The sequence below is a fragment of the Sprattus sprattus genome (assembly GCF_963457725.1).
Source record: "Sprattus sprattus genome assembly, chromosome: 5".
Classification (NCBI taxonomy): Eukaryota; Metazoa; Chordata; class Actinopteri; order Clupeiformes; family Clupeidae; genus Sprattus; species Sprattus sprattus.
Genome location: NC_137924.1, coordinates 30,090,867 through 30,107,751, shown reverse-complemented (window position 1 = coordinate 30,107,751; position 16,885 = coordinate 30,090,867). Strand labels below are relative to the sequence as shown.

The following is a 16,885-nucleotide window of genomic DNA, read 5'->3' as shown; positions in this document are numbered from 1 at the left end:
GATATGAGAAGGTCAGGGTGGTAGGAGGGGTATGCCAATGCATCAACAAGTCCTCATATAAACAGATGAGGGCGTTGTTTGTGCGTGTGTGTGTGTGTAAGTGTCTGTGAGTGTGAGTGTGTAAGTGTGTGTGAGTGAGTGTACGTGTGAGTGTGTGTGTGTTTGTCTGTTTGAATGGCTGAGTGGACTTTAGGAGATATGGATCTCCTGCGTTGAGGTGTGTAACATTGGTTGGTCCTGACCGCTGAGATGACATCTGGTCTGACCGCTCTCCACCCCCCCTCCGCCCCCCCTCCGCCCCCCCTCGTCTCACCTCAGCTGCGTAGTCCCACTGTGAGGCTCCGTTGGCCATGACGCCCCACCGCCAGCCCTGTCTTCGCCGTCCAGTCACGTCACATCACGCTCTGTCACGCACAGCCGGCCAAAGACGCCCCACGCCCCCACGTGTGGTCTTGTGGCTTCCCTCCCCCACAGACACCCACAGACACATAAAGGCACATAGAGACACGGAGCAGGGTCCTGTCCAGACATCCATCCATTCAAGCCAAACCCTCACAGTCCTATAGTTTTAGAGAGAGAGAGAGAGAGCGGTAGAGGGAGAGAGAGAGAGAGAGTGGTTGAGAAAGAGAAGCAAAGAGAGACAAGATGAGAGGGAAGTGGAGGATAGAGAGAGTCAGGGAAAACAAGGGTGAGGAAGAGAGAGAGAGACTAAGAGTCGAGAATAAGAGAGAGAGAAAAAAGAGAGACAGAGGATGAGTGGAAAGAGAGAGAGAGAATGTGCTAGAAGAAGGAGGAAATGAGAAACATAGAGGCAGAGAAAATCAGAGAGAACCAGAGAGACAGAGAGTGAATGAGCTGGCCAGCCAGCGCTCGATAAACTGCTCCATGTGGAGAGTCTGATTGAGGGATTGAGACACAGATATGAGATTGAGACGAGTCTGATGGATGGATTGAGACACAGATATGAGATTGAGACGAGTCTGATGGATGGATTGAAACACAGATATGAGATTGAGACAGTCGCCGTGCTGAGAGTGAGCTTCACTCAATGAAATGACTGGGCTGTTAGCACGTAAAACTAGGAGGCTGACATACTCATATTCTCTCTCCGTCTTCTCTCCCTATCCATCTATTCCCTTCTCTCTCATTCATTCTTCTCTTGCACTCCCTCTATCTCTTTCTCATTCTCCCATCTCTCTCTCGCTCTCATTCTCTCTCTCTGTCTCTGTCTGTCTGTCTGTGGGTGAAGTTGTGCTTATCGTGGGGATAGATATGGAGTAGTTCCCAGGTGGAGAGGCGGCGGCTGTGGCGTAATGAGGTGCCAGGTTATTATCACATCATTACCGGAGAGCCTAAGTGAGAGTCTGGAGTCTACACACACACAGACACACACTCACACATTCTGTCTCTCACATAAACACATACACACACACACACACACACACACACTCACACATTCTGTCTCTCTCACACACACACACACTCACACATTCTGTCTCTCTCACACACACACACACATAAAACACAGAGAAATAGACAGACACTTAGGCACATAGGCTCTCACATACACACACACACACACACACACACAGACACACACACACACACACACACACACATACACACACACACACACACACACACACACACAGACCACTCACACTTGGAAGACCGAACCACTTTAAACACTTTATAATGAGATGGAGCCGTGCCGCGTGCTCTGTGTGCAAAATCGAGAAGGAGAGACGAGCGAACACACAGAGAGTGGAGAGGGAAAGAAGGGAGGGAAAAGAGGGAGATACAGAGAGGATAAAATCCCTGACTACAGTCGTCTCGGGAACGGACCGGACCGGATCGGACCCAGATATGGCCCAGGTTCGGCAGAGTCAGGCGCCGTCGTGGTGCTGTCATCAGCAGCATCTCCCTGTCTTGGAGCAGAGCCAATAAAACGTCACTTTCACATACCCAAAAAAGACGGCTGACAAGGGGAGCTGAAAGGAGGAGACATTGTCATGTATTGACGAAGAGAAAAAACAGCTTGTCACAGTAGAGTAACTTCACCCCTGGGTCACCCAACAGTGTGTGTGTGTGTGCATTGTACAGTCCTCAAGCCTGCTCTAAGAGCTCAGTGCTCTCTGTGTGTGTGTGTGTGTTGTGTGTGTGTGTGTGTGTTTGTGTTGTGTGTGTGTGTGTGTGTGTGTGCGTGTGTGCATTATAGAGATCGAATCTGAATATGTCATTCAGGGAAAGCACACATCGTGCAATGGGAACAGATATTTAACCTGAAGTTAATCTGTTCCATGATTGACATGTTTGTGTGTCAGCCAGTATGTCTCTTCAAATCGGTTCAAATCTTATGAAAGTTGTGCCCGCTCAATTTTGTCTAGGCCTAACTGAAAATGATTTTAGTATGAGGATAAATAGTGAGGTACTGGGCTAACACACAGTGAGGTACTGGGCTAACACACAGTGAGGTACTGGGCTAACACACAGTGAGGTACTGGGCTAACACACTGTGAGGTACTGGGCTAACACACTGTGAGGTACTGGGCTAACACACAGTGAGGTACTGGGCTAACACACAGTGAGGTACTGGGCTAACACACTGTGAGGTACTGGGCTAACACACAGTGAGGTACTGGGCTAACACACAGTGAGGTACTGGGCTAACACACAGTGAGGTACTGGGCTAACACACAGTGAGGTACTGGGCTAACACACAGTGAGGTACTGGGCTAACACACAGTGAGGTACTGGGCTAACACACTGTGAGGTACTGGGCTAACACACTGTGAGGTACTGGGCTAACACACAGTGAGGTACTGGGCTAACACACAGTGAGGTACTGGGCTAACACACAGTGCACAGTGAGGTACTGGGCTAACACACAGTGAGGTACTGGGCTAACACACAGTGCATAGTGAGGTACTGGGCTAACACACAGTGCATAGTGAGGTACTGGGCTAACACACAGTGAGGTACTGGGCTAACACACAGTGCATAGTGAGGTACTGGGCTAACACACAGTGCATAGTGAGGTACTGGGCTAACACACAGTGCACAGTGAGGTACTGGGCTAACACACAGTGATGTACTGGGCTAACACACAGTGAGGTACTGGGCTAACACACAGTGAGGTACTGGGCTAACACACAGTGAAGTACTGGGCTAACACACAGTGAGGTACTGGGCTAACACACAGTGAGGTACTGGGCTAACACACAGTGAGGTACTGGGCTAACACACTGTGCTGTGGAGCACAGGCACTCCTGTAAATGAGGGTTTAGTGTTGGCTGTGCGAGAGCTAAGGATAGCGAGGGGGGACTGACTGCCCTATGTACTGCTGCCTGACGGTCCTCTGGGCTCCTGTCACTCAAAGCCTGTCACCTCGGGTTGGATGTGGGGGGGGGGGGGGGGGCAGGAGCCAGGGTATGTGTGTGTGTGTGTGTGTGTGTGGTGTGTGTGTGTGTCTGTGTGTGTGTCTGTGTGTGTGTGTTAGTGTGTGTGTAAGTATGAAGGGGAAGATTGAAGGGATTGCAGGGGGATAGGAATGGTCTCTTGTGACAGCTTGTCAATCAGCCCTAGCCACAGACTCGGCCTTTTCCTGCACACAAGATGTGCAAAATGGAAAGTGCCAACTGAAGACAAAAGACATGAGGATGAGAAAGGAAGATAGATGAAGCGACAGAGAGAGAAATAGAGAGAGAAAGAGAGAATGAGAAGAAGACAGAGAGGAATATTAAATAGTGCAACAGACGACAGTCGTGAGGGAGAGACTGAGGGAGAAGAAATGAAATGTCTTTATCGACTAATGTGTGGCTCCTGAATGACCAGGGTCAGACAGTGCCTCCCATGGGGGAGATTACACATGGTCTGTGACACACACACACACACACACACACACACACACACACACACACACACACACACACACACACACACACACACACACACACAGAGCACCCCCCCACCTAATGACATACCTGATGCATGCAGACACGAGACCAGACTGGGCAGAAATGCAAGGCTGCTCCTGCGATAGCCCTGGGTGATGTACAGGAATGGAAATGTGTGTGTGTGTGTGTGTGTGTGTGTGTGTGTGTGTGTGTGTCAGACCATGTGTACAGGAATGGAAGGCTGTCGTCTGAAGAGATGCTTTAAAGGGTTGTGTGTTCAATACCTGGTGATTTGCACAGGCCAAGGTCACCAGATGAAATCCCTCCGAGCATTCAGACCTGCCTCCCTGCCTATGCTGCTGATTGTGTTAGGATGAAAAGTGTCAGCTTCAAGTAAAATATGCATGATACGTTTGGAGGCAGCTGTGAATCTACCATAGAGGTTGTCCCGTGCTGCTGTGTTGTGCTTTATGGTTGTTGTTGTTGTTGTTGTTGTTGTTTATGGCTTAGGGTTGTGACATTTCATCAGGTTTCCTGGCAGCTGAGGTTCATCTACAGTAATGTGTCTTCACTGGGAGAACACTGGTTTTACTGGGTTTAAGGAAAGTGATTGGTTGTCAGTATGCCCTATGGTGACATTGAAGTTGACTTTTGCGGCTGGCTGGGTGCTGTCAGAAATGTTGTTAGGCTATTTATATTAGATGTTGAACTCTGTAAAACCCTGAGTTACAAATCAACTAATGATGTGACTGATTTTTAGACAAACCCGGATATGTTGTTTAACAGATTTGGGTCGGTTCTCAAAGCCTCCTCTTTCACTTTAAGACAGCGAACTGTCAGCACTGCTTCAAACTCCTGTGATCCAGGTGTCTTTAGAAACATGGCTGTGATTATTTTTAGACATCTGCATTGATTTCACCTCTTCTTGTCTTTTCTCTCTTTTTTCCCCCTCTTCGTTTTCCACAGACATCTCCTGCGCTCCAGGCCAAAACAGTCTGGGTTTGTTGATGGTGTGTCTGGCTAGCGGAAGGTTCCGGGCAGAAGCCACACATCTGGGGCACCGGAGTACTACGGTAGACGCAGGAGAGGTGTTCGGAGACTCGATTAAAATGGGGTGAGTTTACATGGCCTAAGGGTGCAGCGTAACCCGCAAAGACGGCTTCAGTTTCAGCTCCCGTCTCACGCTTACAATACTCTAATCACCTCATTGCTTGAAGTGAGTATTACAGGGGAGTTAATGAGAATTAGATTGTTTTCATCTTCCTTTTTGATTTCTCTGGCTGTATCAAACTATCTTAATTAATCAACATGGGCAAAATGTGCTGCAGGCGATGATATGGTGTGTTTTAAACCCGGGGTTAGTTAAGTTAAGATAAAAAATGGAGTTGCACAGATCACTTTGGGCAGTCAGTTACATTTGTTAGAGCGTTGTTCGGAGTGGGAGTGGACAGCCTGCACGGGTTCGTGGATAGGAGACATGTGATAACTAGTGCCCGTCTGCGAGCGGCGTGATACCGGCGTGCTTGAGTCCTCCGGCGCACATATTTACCAAGCACACTGCGCTAATGAGGTGTGCTTATTCGCACGTCAGCGATTTTCAAAGCAGAGCTTTAAAAAGGGAGGTAGAGAGACAGGGGGAGCGCCATGCGTGCACGCTGACAGACACGCAGCGCGTGTAGGTAGGATGAATGACAGACAAATAGCGGGCGAAACTGAAGGGAATCAGCGTCCTGTGGAAAATCCGAATGAGAAATAAATCCGGTGCCTTTTGTCATGATACAGGTTTTTTCCTCTTCTAGAACGCCTTTAAACGACAAAACAAATTAGATTTCTGCGTTGCCGGGGAGCCCCTAATGAAAACCTTTTAATTAAAGCTCAGCCATTTTAATTAAACACCTGAAGACGAAGGGCGTTTCCGATCTCCCTCTCTCTCTCTCAAGCACAATTGAATAATTATTTCCTTTTATCTGGCCCCATAAACTGCTCGCAGCACACAAGACAGAAGCATCATGCAAATAAATGCTTGCTTCAAACAAATCCATTTGGATGTTCTTTATTCATATGGGCTCGCAAGGTCACTTGCGCTGTCGGGCTGTTTCATAACTTGTACCTTTTTGACCTGGATATCCGTGGAAGATTACGGATGGATGGATGGATGTATGTGGCCCGGAGCCAGGCGATTTGTACTAATTATGGAGGGAGAGGGAGAAGCCTACAGCACTCTTCCCTAATCCGAGTCCCTTCACTGATTAGTTGAAGACGAGCTGGAGGCAACTGCGAAGTGGCGCTCTTCATTACCGTCCGCACGGATTAGTACATTTATCTCCCGCTTGTCCCTTTTTTTGTTGCCAAGCGGGCGAAAATAATCCTCCCCTATTATTTCATTATTTTGTACACCCGTTTCCATCAGCCGATGAGCCGTTTTTAGAATATTAATGCGATTAATGTGAAGGAATCACGCATGAGGAACATGGAAATTGTGGTTACTCAACATTGTTCGCTGTTCCCCATTAAATGTGGCTTCTCTCCCGAGTAATGTCATAGCCATGGCAAACTGGATGCCTCTGTCCCATGGCTCCATGTTAATTAATTGTGTTAAAAAAGTTGACAAATGACTATTTGACTATATTTCAAACTATAACTAGATTATTATTGGTAGTAGTTTGTGTTCCGTTTTTATCATTGGCACATCAGCTGCCATAAGCTGCACTGTCATGTCTCTCTGGATGGTTTCTTTTGCTGTGTACTGACAGATTACTTCTTTCTGAAGCATTAGGCAGCGGTGAATAATTCATGTTAAAATGGGCTGTAGATGTCATAACCCAAACCCTGTGTGTGTGTGTGTGTGTGTGTATGTGTGTGTGTGTGTGTGTGTGTGTGTGTGTGTGTGTATGTGTGTGTGTGTGTGTATGTGTGTGTGTGCCTGTGCATGTGGGTGTAGGGTTTGTGAGTAAATGTATGTGCAGACAGATGAATACGTATACATCTGTATGAATGTTTGTAAGCATGTATATATGTGTGTGGATGTGTATTTTTATGTTTGTATGTGCAGTGTATTCAAGCCTTTTGTTTGTCTTTGAGGAAGAGAGAGAAAGGGTGACTAGATATGTACAGTATGTATTCAAAGCATGTGTCTTTGTATAGTTATTGTATCATGTTCATGTATGTGTGTCTGTGTGTCTGTGTGTGTGAGTGTGCATGTGTGTGTGCTGTGTTGTGTGTGAGTGTGAATGCGTGTCTTTTTATATCTTGTCTAAATATATATAGTCTTATCTCCTATAGTTTGACTCTGCGTTTGTGTGTGTGTGTGTTCACATGTGTGTGTTTGTCGCTGCATCTGTGTTTGTGTGTGGTGTGTGTGTTCACATGTGTTTGTCTCTGCATGGCTATCATACCTACTCTATAGCTTTCCTCTCTCCCCCTCTCTCTATATGTGTGTGTGTGTGTGTGTGAGTGTACCCATATGTATATTCACCTGTATGTGTGTGTGTTAAAGTAGCCGTATGTATATTTACCTGTATGTGTGTTTGTGTGTGTGTGTGTGTGTGTGTGTGTATCCATGTGTTTATTTACCTGTGTGTGTGTATTTGTGTGTGTGTGTATCCATATGTTTATTTACCTGTATGTCTGTGTGTGTGTGTGTATCCATGTGTTTATTTACCTGTGTGTGTGTGTTTGTGTCCTCAGGGCTTTGGTCCTTGTTCCCCTCCCAGCATCCTTCGGTGCAGCCCTGCAGCAGCAGCAGCGCCCATCATGCCAGATGTGAAGGCGGCCACCGTACCATGTGACCTCCCCCCCGCCACCCCCCCACCGGGCTGCAGCATGGACCTGGAGCGCTGCCTCCCCGACCTGCCTTCCTCCCTATCCGTCCTGCAGGGCTTCCCCCACGCTCCCTACCCCAGCCATGAGGCTCCCTCCCTAGGCCAGTGTTCCCCCGGCGGCCTACTGGGGAGCCTGGGTCTCCGGTACTGTTCCTCGAGCGGTGGCACGTCGCCCAGGTACCCCGGCAGCACACCATCCAGCCCCAGGGCCAAGCAGCGGCATCAGCAGCCGCAGGCAATCCGGGCGTGTGTGAACACCACAACGACCACCACCTCCAGCACCAGCAGCAGCAGCAGTAGTAGCAGCAGCAGGCTCTACCGGAGCATGGAGAACCTGAACTGGGCCGTGTCGGACCCCAGCCTGTACGCGCTGAGCAGCGGGGTGCCCTACAGGAGCGTGGACAGCGAGTTCATCCTGCACTGCACGTCCACCAGCCACTGGTACGACAGCCAGCCTGAGGATGGCAGCGGCGGCGGGCACCTTCACGCCGAGGTGGTGGGCAACCCGGAGAGCCTGGCGTTTTACCCGCGCCGGGCGCTGACTCGCCGGGACGTGCCGCTCTTCCCGCAGTGGATGTTCCCCACCACCACCGCGGAGGAGTGGGCCGTCAACGGGAACGGCCGAAAAGGCCTGCGGGACAAACTGCGCCTGCAGAGCGCTCGCGTCACGGAGCCCCTTAAGCCCCTCCGGCCACAGGTGGCCCCGGGGAACGGGTTCATGGGGCCCCCGTACGCAACGGCCTGGGGCGGAGAGAAGGAAGGGGTGGCGCGTCTGTGCCCTGCGCCCCGTGCTCTGAGCGCCCGCCGCATCACCAGCCCCGAGGAGATTAAACAGGAAGTGCTGCGGCGGCTGCAGCTGCGCAGGCAGAACAGCAGCCCCAATCTGGCACTGCACGACACGTCTGCGACTCCTCCGCAGGAACCTCAGAATGAAAACATGAGCCGGTCGTTTACCTCCGAGCCACTTGGGGGCGGCGGAAGGTCAGCCCACTCCACTCCGGAGCGCAAGAGACGACCCATGGGGCGCCTCTACATCCCGACATTCGAGGAGTTCAAGAGGATGCGACAGAAGGAGAGTGGACACGGTCAGCTGGTGGCTTCAACAGCACCCTCACCTGGCCAAAATGGGAACTGCAGCCAGAATGAGAGGAACAGCTGCGAGCAGAATGGGGGACAGAGCAGCAGTGATGAGCAGGGTGAACGACACAGCAGTAACCAGGAGATGGAGACAGATCAAGAAAATAAAGACAAAGACAACGAACAGACAATCGCAGAGACTGAGAAAAAACATGCTGTCTGTGAACCACCCACCCAAAACAAACACCAAACCCAAGAGCAGGTTTTGCATCATACACATGATAACATTGAAGCCCATTGGCAGTCCCAGAACCGGAACCAAACCCCATGTCAGACTGGAGAGCGCCCCCTAGAGGTCCCCTCTAACTCCAGCCTGGCTCCATCAGCTCCCACCTCCTCTTCCTCCTCCTCCTCCTCCTCCTCGTCCACCACCACCTCACCCTCAACCACCCTCGCCCCCATCTGCACCAGCCCCGCACCACGCTCCCCCCTACCGTCCACATCTGCTCCTCCTCATGACGGGGACAACAACAACAGCAGCGCCACCGCCATCGCCGCCGGGGGCCCCCAGCCCGCTGCCTCAGGGGCCACAGACGGGGCCCTCGGCTCTTTCCCTCCTCCGCGCAAACAGAGCGGCGAGGGCCCCTCCAGCTGCTGCCCTGCACTGCTCCTGGAGGGGGCCGACCTCTCCAGCTACGGGGCCAAGATCTACAGCATGAGGGACGGCCTGCTGGGCTCCGCACTGGACCTCATAAAGAAGAGGTAAGAGAGGAAGGCTTGCTCCATCTAAGCACACACTCATTTAGAAAGTGAAGGAACGGGGGGCACTGTGGCACAGGCCGGTGGGGACACAGGTTCAGGTCTGGCCTGGTGTCGTTTCCCAGTCCTCTCCCCGCCTCTTCTCCTCGCTTCCTGTCATTCAACTGGCAAACTGTGCAATTATAGGCAGAAAAATCTAAATCTTTAAAGAAAAAAAGAATAAAAAGTGAAGGAACCAGAAGGAACTAAAGAATTGAGATATAGCTAAATAGGAGCTAAATATACTCTGGGCAGACCTGGCCAATTATTCTGTTTACTATGCATGCTTTGGCTCCAAGGAGCACTAAATAATGCTACCACAGTAACATAAGCGACATGGTTTAGAGAAATTTGGAGAAATGAATGCTGTTGATGCAACTATTTCATCTGCTTATACTACCAGCAGTTCTGCTATTCCACTGAACACCACCAATACTTTACTAATTGATACTGTCACTGACTGATGACTCATTTTGCAGCTACTGACAGTACACGCAGTAATTACTTTATAATATAAGGATGAATGCATTTACATTTTTGTTTTATTCATAGCTTTTTTATTTTTTTTTATATAATTTTCTGTTGACCGTGACTGCAGTGCTGTCATGGAGTGTTCTCCGCTCACTGCCTGTGTGAAGGGCAAGGCTATCTGACAGCCATATGGCCGTGGTGTGTGTAGGATCAGTGTGTTCTCACTCGACTGACACACGAATGAATGTGAGTCTGTGTTGTGTGACACGGCCTCAGAGAAGAGGCTGTGGCCTCAGTCAGAGGACATCTTCTCTGACATCTATTATTGGCAGAGCCCTTTCAATTAAAAAAAGGAGATATGAAATGCATTATCCACGGCACAGGCTGCGTATCCGACAGACGGAGCTCAAGATTTCTTCCCGAATGGAGAGAACAGCTGCCTGGGTAAAGCAGGACAGCTCCGGGACCATGAGACTGGATCTGACTGAGACTGAGATCTGACTGAGACTCTCCTGACTAAGACTGGATCAGACTGATACTGAGATCTGACTGAGACTGAGATCGACTGAGACTGAGAGCTGACTGAGACTGAGAGCTGACTGAGACTGAGAGCTGACTGAGACTGAGATCGACTGAGACTGAGAGCTGACTGAGATCGACTGAGACTGAGAGCTGACTGAGACTGAGATCGACTGAGACTGAGAGCTGACTGAGACTGAGAGCTGACTGGGACTGAGAGCTGACTGGGACTGAGAGCTGACTGGGACTGAGAGCTGACTGAGACTGAGGCTAGCTTTACACGACAACGATCTGAACACAAACCGCAAAAGTGGCGTTGCGTTCCCACTTTTTATTTCGCGTTTAGACGAGCGACTTTGGGTGGAAATCTGCATGCACACGGGGACGCAAAAATGTGTGAAACTTGATGTAGTATGCATGCCAGGTGGCTAGGTGGTACTGTGAAGCACTGTCATACAACAACACCAAGAGCGCGCGCATGCGTTGAAACGTCCTTCTACTTCTCTCCTTAGCGTATGACGTCAACGCGTAGGCAAGGATAGCCAGCGTGAGCAGCTCAGAGCACACTTTTGCGTTTTCAACCCTTTAGACGGGAACGTGACGGTGGAGCGTTTTTAAGATTTCCACTCTGGAGGGTGGGTTCATTTCTTTGCGTTTTCAAGCCCCAAAAACGCTGTCGCCGTCTAAACGAAAGGCACATCTGATAAAATATTTTGTCGTTTTCACCCGGGAGCGTTGTCGTGTAAAGCCACCCTGAGAGCTGACTGAGACTGAGATCGACTGAGACTGGGAGCTGACTGAGACTGAGAGCTGACTGAGACTGAGAGCTGACTGAGACTGAGAGCTGTCTGCTGCTGTCCTGTGGGACTGACTGTGGCGTTTGTCCTCCTATCCATTTACCTGAGACACTCCTCATAGATAGTCAGACTGAAGTAGGGAGAGAAGAGTCTGTGTGTGTGTGTATGTGTGTATGTGTGTGTGTGTGTGTGTGTGTGTGTGTGTGTGTGTGAGTGTGTGTGTGTGTGAGTGTGTGTGTGAGTGTGTGTGTGGGTGTGGTTGTTTGTGTGTGTGTGTGTGTGTGTATGTGTGTGTGCCCTTTGTGTGTATGTACTGTATGTGTGTGTGTGTCTGTGTGTGTATTCGTGTGTCTGTGTGTCTGTGTGTGTGTGTGTGTGTGTGTGTGTGTGTGTGTGTGTGTCTTGATACATGAAGTGTGAATGTCAGCACATGATTATTATCTGTTTTTGCATTTGTGTGTTTGCATGTCTCTGAGCGTGGTTTAGGCTACACAGAGAGCCACATGCAGTGAGCAACTGGGTTTGTGTGATTGTGAAGGGAGTTTGGGAAATAATTATGGATTTATTATGCATGTGTGGTTGTGTGACCGTGTGCTTTTGTGAGTGACGTTGTATTTGCGCATGTCTAAGTCTGTGTAACTGTATACATCAGTGAGTGTATTAGTGTGAGTGTCAATGGACAATATACGTATGTGTGTATAGCTGTAGCCACCCCTGCTGTATAGCTGGTCACACACAACAATGCCAATTCCTGTTTGTGTGTGACCTAATGGGGCTGTCACACACACACCCACACACTCAGGGCATTGGTGCATGTGTGTGTGTGTGTGTGTGCGTGTGTGTGACAGAGTGTGATTGTCACTGAAAGGCTGAGCTGTGACTGTCACCCTGTTACTTCCGTGCCGAGCTGACACATCCTTACAGATGGCATATGTTGGCACGGCGATGGCACCGCTGCTGAATGCTGGATGCTGTGTCGCCGTGGCGTCTCTGATTAGCATATTGTCTTGGGCGGCGATTAGCTCGTTTTGGAGTTTAACCCTGGCACATGGCGAGGGACACGGAGTCGGCCAAACAATCTGGCACGGCAGTGGCGTGCCCTGACGTTAAAAGGGTTAGCCCGCAGTAAGCCACACGGCCCCTAAGAGGGAAGTATGTCCTCTCTTTGCCTGCTTCTCCTTCTCCTCTTTGGCTCTGGTCATTCTATCGTTTTACTGCCAGAGGGCCTCTCTGCACTCCATAACCCCTTTTCTCTGGAGGGGGAAGAGAGATATAGAGCGAGAGAGAGAGAGAGAGAGACTGAGACTGAGAGGGAGAGAGAGAGAGACTGAAAGGGAGAGAGAGAGAGAGAAAGAGAGAAAGATAGGAGAGAGGGAGAGAGAGAGACTGAAAGGGAGAGAGAGAGAGAGAAAGAGAGAAAGATAGGAGATAGGGAGAGAGAGAGACTGAAAGGGAGAGAGAGAGAGAGAAAGAGAGAAAGATAGGAGAGAGGGAGAGAGAGAGACTGAAAGGGAGAGAGAGAGAGAGAAAGAGAGAAAGATAGGAGATAGGGAGAGAGAGAGACTGAAAGGGAGAGAGAGAGAGAGAAAGAGAGAAAGATAGGAGAGAGGGAGAGAGAGAGACTGAAAGGGAGAGAGAGAGAGAGAAAGATAGAAGGAGAGAGGGAGAGAGAGAGACTGAAAGGGAGATAGATAATAGATACAGGAGTATGTTGCTGCACACAGTGGCTTGTGATTTATGCACAGCAGCAAACAGGATATGAGGGTATGGAGATTTACTGATCCCACCGTTGCGTTAAACGTTAAACAATCAATCTCATCCACCACCGCAAGCTGCGAGGTTGCCGCTAAATTGAATGAATATTTCAGCTGAGCCTGCATGTAGATTTTTACTTTGCTCTCTCAAATGCGTTTATGAAATGTGGATTTTGAATTTGGTCTCATTATCTGGAGGCCCAGTGTAAACGTGTATATGCAGTGGGAGTTTGTCACTGCTAGTGACAGTGCTGTACGGGTCGGGCACATCTCAACACGAGGCCTACAGCCTAGGGACCTAATGTGGCTGTCACACACACACACACACACACACACACACACACACACACACATACACACACACACACACACACACACACACACATACACACACACACACACACACGCACACACACACACACACAGGTCTACAGACTAGGGACAGCACTCATTGTGTTACACTTGGTCTCAGTGGTGCCATTTAAGTCTCAATTTTATATTGTGTGAAGTAGATTTGATGACTTTCTCTGTTTCTGTCTTTTTGTACCTTTTTTTATGAGGCAAGCTAAGCTCAGGGGAAGTAGAATCCATTATCGGAAAGTTCTAGAACATTTTGGCTGGGGGGAACTTTTGACCTGTTGTCCCTTTTCCCCTTCAAAATACAATTAGTGCGCTGGCCATTACTCCTCTCAAGAGGACAACGCTAAATACAATCACTACATGTTTCCTGTGAGAAAAACATTTATGTCTACCCCAAAAACACTGATAATTATATAGTGAGGCGAAAGGTGGTTCAGGAGGTAGAGGAGTAGTTTAGCAAACGCAAGGTTGCTAGCTCTATCCAGACTTCTCCTCATCAACTGTCAAAGTGTCCTTGAGTAAGACACTGAACCCCCAGCTGCTCTTGATGTTCAGGTTTGCACCTTAGATAGTAGCATCGGCCATCTGTGTTTGTGTGTGAATGGATAGATGTCTGAGGCATTAATGTGTATAGTGCTTTGAGTGCTCTATGAGTAGCAAAGCGCTATAGAGATATAGTCCATTTCCCATTTCGTATAGTTTGAATCGGGAACTAACCTGTGGACAGGGCGGCCTTTGCTAGAGAGAAGAGATTTATCACACTTGCCTCTTTGGTAATGAATTAAGCTTCAGGTTATTACCACCCATAAATCTTCCTTTGTCTGACAGGTAATCTCTCGTTGGAAATCACTTAATGACAGACTTAACGCTAACGTCAGATGGAAAGGCGATTGCTGTATTTATTTATTTATTTATTTATTTAGCCACCGTAAAAAAATAAAAGTTAACATTTTGGTTGTTATTTCTCACCATGACCCCTTGTGACCGGAGAGCATCCTGTCAGTTACTTTATACCTTAACCTCTGAACCCAAAGGATACCCTTCTTTTTTCCGTGCTGTTTCTATGTGTGTAAGTGTCTGTTCATCTGCATACTTATTAATGCTAATTAAGTGAGGTACAACCACTGCTGGTATGTGTGTATGTGTGTGTGTGTGTGTGTGTGTGTGTGTGTGGTGTGTGTGTGTGTGTGTGTGTGTGTGTGTGTGTGTGTGTGTGTGTCTCTGTGTGTGCTCATCTCTCGTTCAGTCTCTCTCCCACCTCAGCTCTCCCAGACATTACCTTTATGCAAATGAGCATTTCTGACAAGCTCTGACGAGTCAACAGCCAGGGGAGGGAGAGAGAGGGAGCAAACACATGAGAGAGAGAGAGAGAGAGAGAGAGAGAGAGAGAGAGAGCAAACACATAAGAGAGAGAGAGAGAGAGGGAGAGAGAGAGAGCAAACACATGAGAGAGAGAGAGCAAGAGGGGGAGATTAAGAGAGAGGGAGTGAGAGAGATAGAGAGTTGTACCCCGGCCAATTTAGGGAGGCCACTCGCTCATCAGAGATAGAGAGGGGAGGGGGGCGGATGTGTCATCTGGGGATAGACATGTGCCAGTTGTCCCCAGTGTGTGCAAGGTTATGTAAACAGACACAGGAAACACATGTAACGGGTGTGGGGAGCTGTCCAGACCTGTGTTGTGTCTGTGTGAGGATCGGGGGCGTCTTGTCTGTAAGGGCGATTGGGGCGACGCACTGCCAATGGGAAAAGGAGATATTTTTGTTCTGTCGGATTCTACCACTAGACCGTCTGATCTGCCTCTGAATGGCATTGTCCAATCAGGCAACAGTCAGACAAAAGTTGTGCTTCAAATGGCTCGCCCCTATTTTGGGCGATTTGGGGCGAAACGGCCTCTCTCAATGACTCTCATGTTAAATCAATTTTTTTCACAAAACAGGGCTCTCAATGCTTCCGGGAGGGCTCGCCCCTCTATGCTTTCGTCGTACGTAATAGGACGTATAAGCGTATAAGAACGTCATACGACTTCAAGATGGCTAATGTTCAGTAAAACAACTCGATTCACTCTCTGACAGAAACTCCTTTTTAGTCGGCGTACTTATGAAGATACATAAACAAAACAATGAGAACTTCCTAGACCGAATGTATCCATTCAACAGGTTTCTACAAAGGGGGGGAAATCCTACATCCAAGAATTGGAACGAAAGAAAATCGTGGCTAGCAGGCTGGGAAGTGTTGTGTCTGTGTGAGGATGTGTGTGTAGTTGTCCAGGGCTGTGTTGTGTCTGTGTGAGGATGTGTGTGTAGTTGTCCAGGGCTGTGAAGTGGCTTTGTGAGGATGTGAGTGTTGTGTGTGTTGTGTCTGTGTGAGGGTGTGTGTGTTGTGTGTGTTGTGTCTGTGTGAGGATGTGTGTGTTGTGTCTGTGTGAGGATGTGTGTGTTGTGTGTGTTGTGTCTGTGTGAGGATGTGTGTGTTGTGTCTGTGTGAGGATGTGTGTGTCCATTGGTCCGGTGTCTGTCCATTGGTCTGTCTGTCCATTGGTCTGTCTGTCTGTGTCCCATTGGTCTGTGTGTCTGTCCCATTGGTCTGTTTGTCTGTCCCATTGGTCTGTCTGCCTGTCTGCTCGTCTGCCTGTCTGTCTGCTCGTCTGCCCGTCTGTCTGTCTACCTGTCTGTGTACCTGAGGGTACTCCTGTTGAAATCCCATCCTTCTCTCATATCAGCCTCAGCGTTAATGAACATGCTGAGTCTCCCTGTGGCATCTGGTCCCTGAAGTCAGGAACACACTGCCCTTTCCTCTCTCCTCCCTCTCTCACTTCCTCTATCACTCTTTCTTCTTCCCTCCTTCTCTCACTCACTCTCTATCACTCTTTCTTCTCTCCTCCCTCTCTCACTACCTCTCTATCAGTCTTTCCTCTCTCCTCCCTCTCTCACTCACTCTCTATCACTCTTTCCTCTCTTCTCCCTCTCACACTCACTCTCTATCACTCTTTCCTCTCTCCTCCCTCTCTCCTCCCTCTCTCACTCACTCTATCACTCTTTCTTCTCCTCCTTCTCTCATTCACTCTCTATCAGTCTTTCCTCTCCTCATTCTCTCACTACAACTCTCTTTTTTTCTCTCCTCCCTCTCTCACTACCTCTCTATCACTCTTTCCTCTCTCTTCCCTCTCTCACTACCTCTCTATCACTCTTTCAGTCTCCCTCCCTCTCTCACTACCTCTCTATCACTCTTTCCTCTCTCCTCCCTCTCTCACTACCTCTCTATCACTCTTACAGTCTCTCTCCCTCTCTCTGGCTCACACAAAGATAGGTGTTACCAAACAATACAGTAGTACTGAACTCATTGTTTCGAATGTTTTGTCCTTTTCAGTAATATCACCAACACACACAAACTCA

The 16,885-nt window shown here is 48.9% G+C and overlaps 1 protein-coding gene across 1 annotated transcript in view; it reads left to right on the top strand.

Annotated features, from left to right (window-relative positions):
• Positions 1-941: 941 nt before the first annotated feature.
• arhgef49 (Rho guanine nucleotide exchange factor 49) overlaps positions 942-16,885 on the top strand; it is a gene marked incomplete at both ends in the record, with an annotated part of 27,814 nt that continues 11,870 nt past the window's right edge. The window contains 3 exons of the mRNA XM_080839753.1: positions 942-1,034; positions 7,584-9,052; positions 9,266-9,556. Of these exons, the coding sequence (XP_080695879.1) occupies positions 942-1,034; positions 7,584-9,052; positions 9,266-9,556 (1,853 nt within the window). The remainder of the gene's footprint in view (positions 1,035-7,583; positions 9,053-9,265; positions 9,557-16,885) is intronic.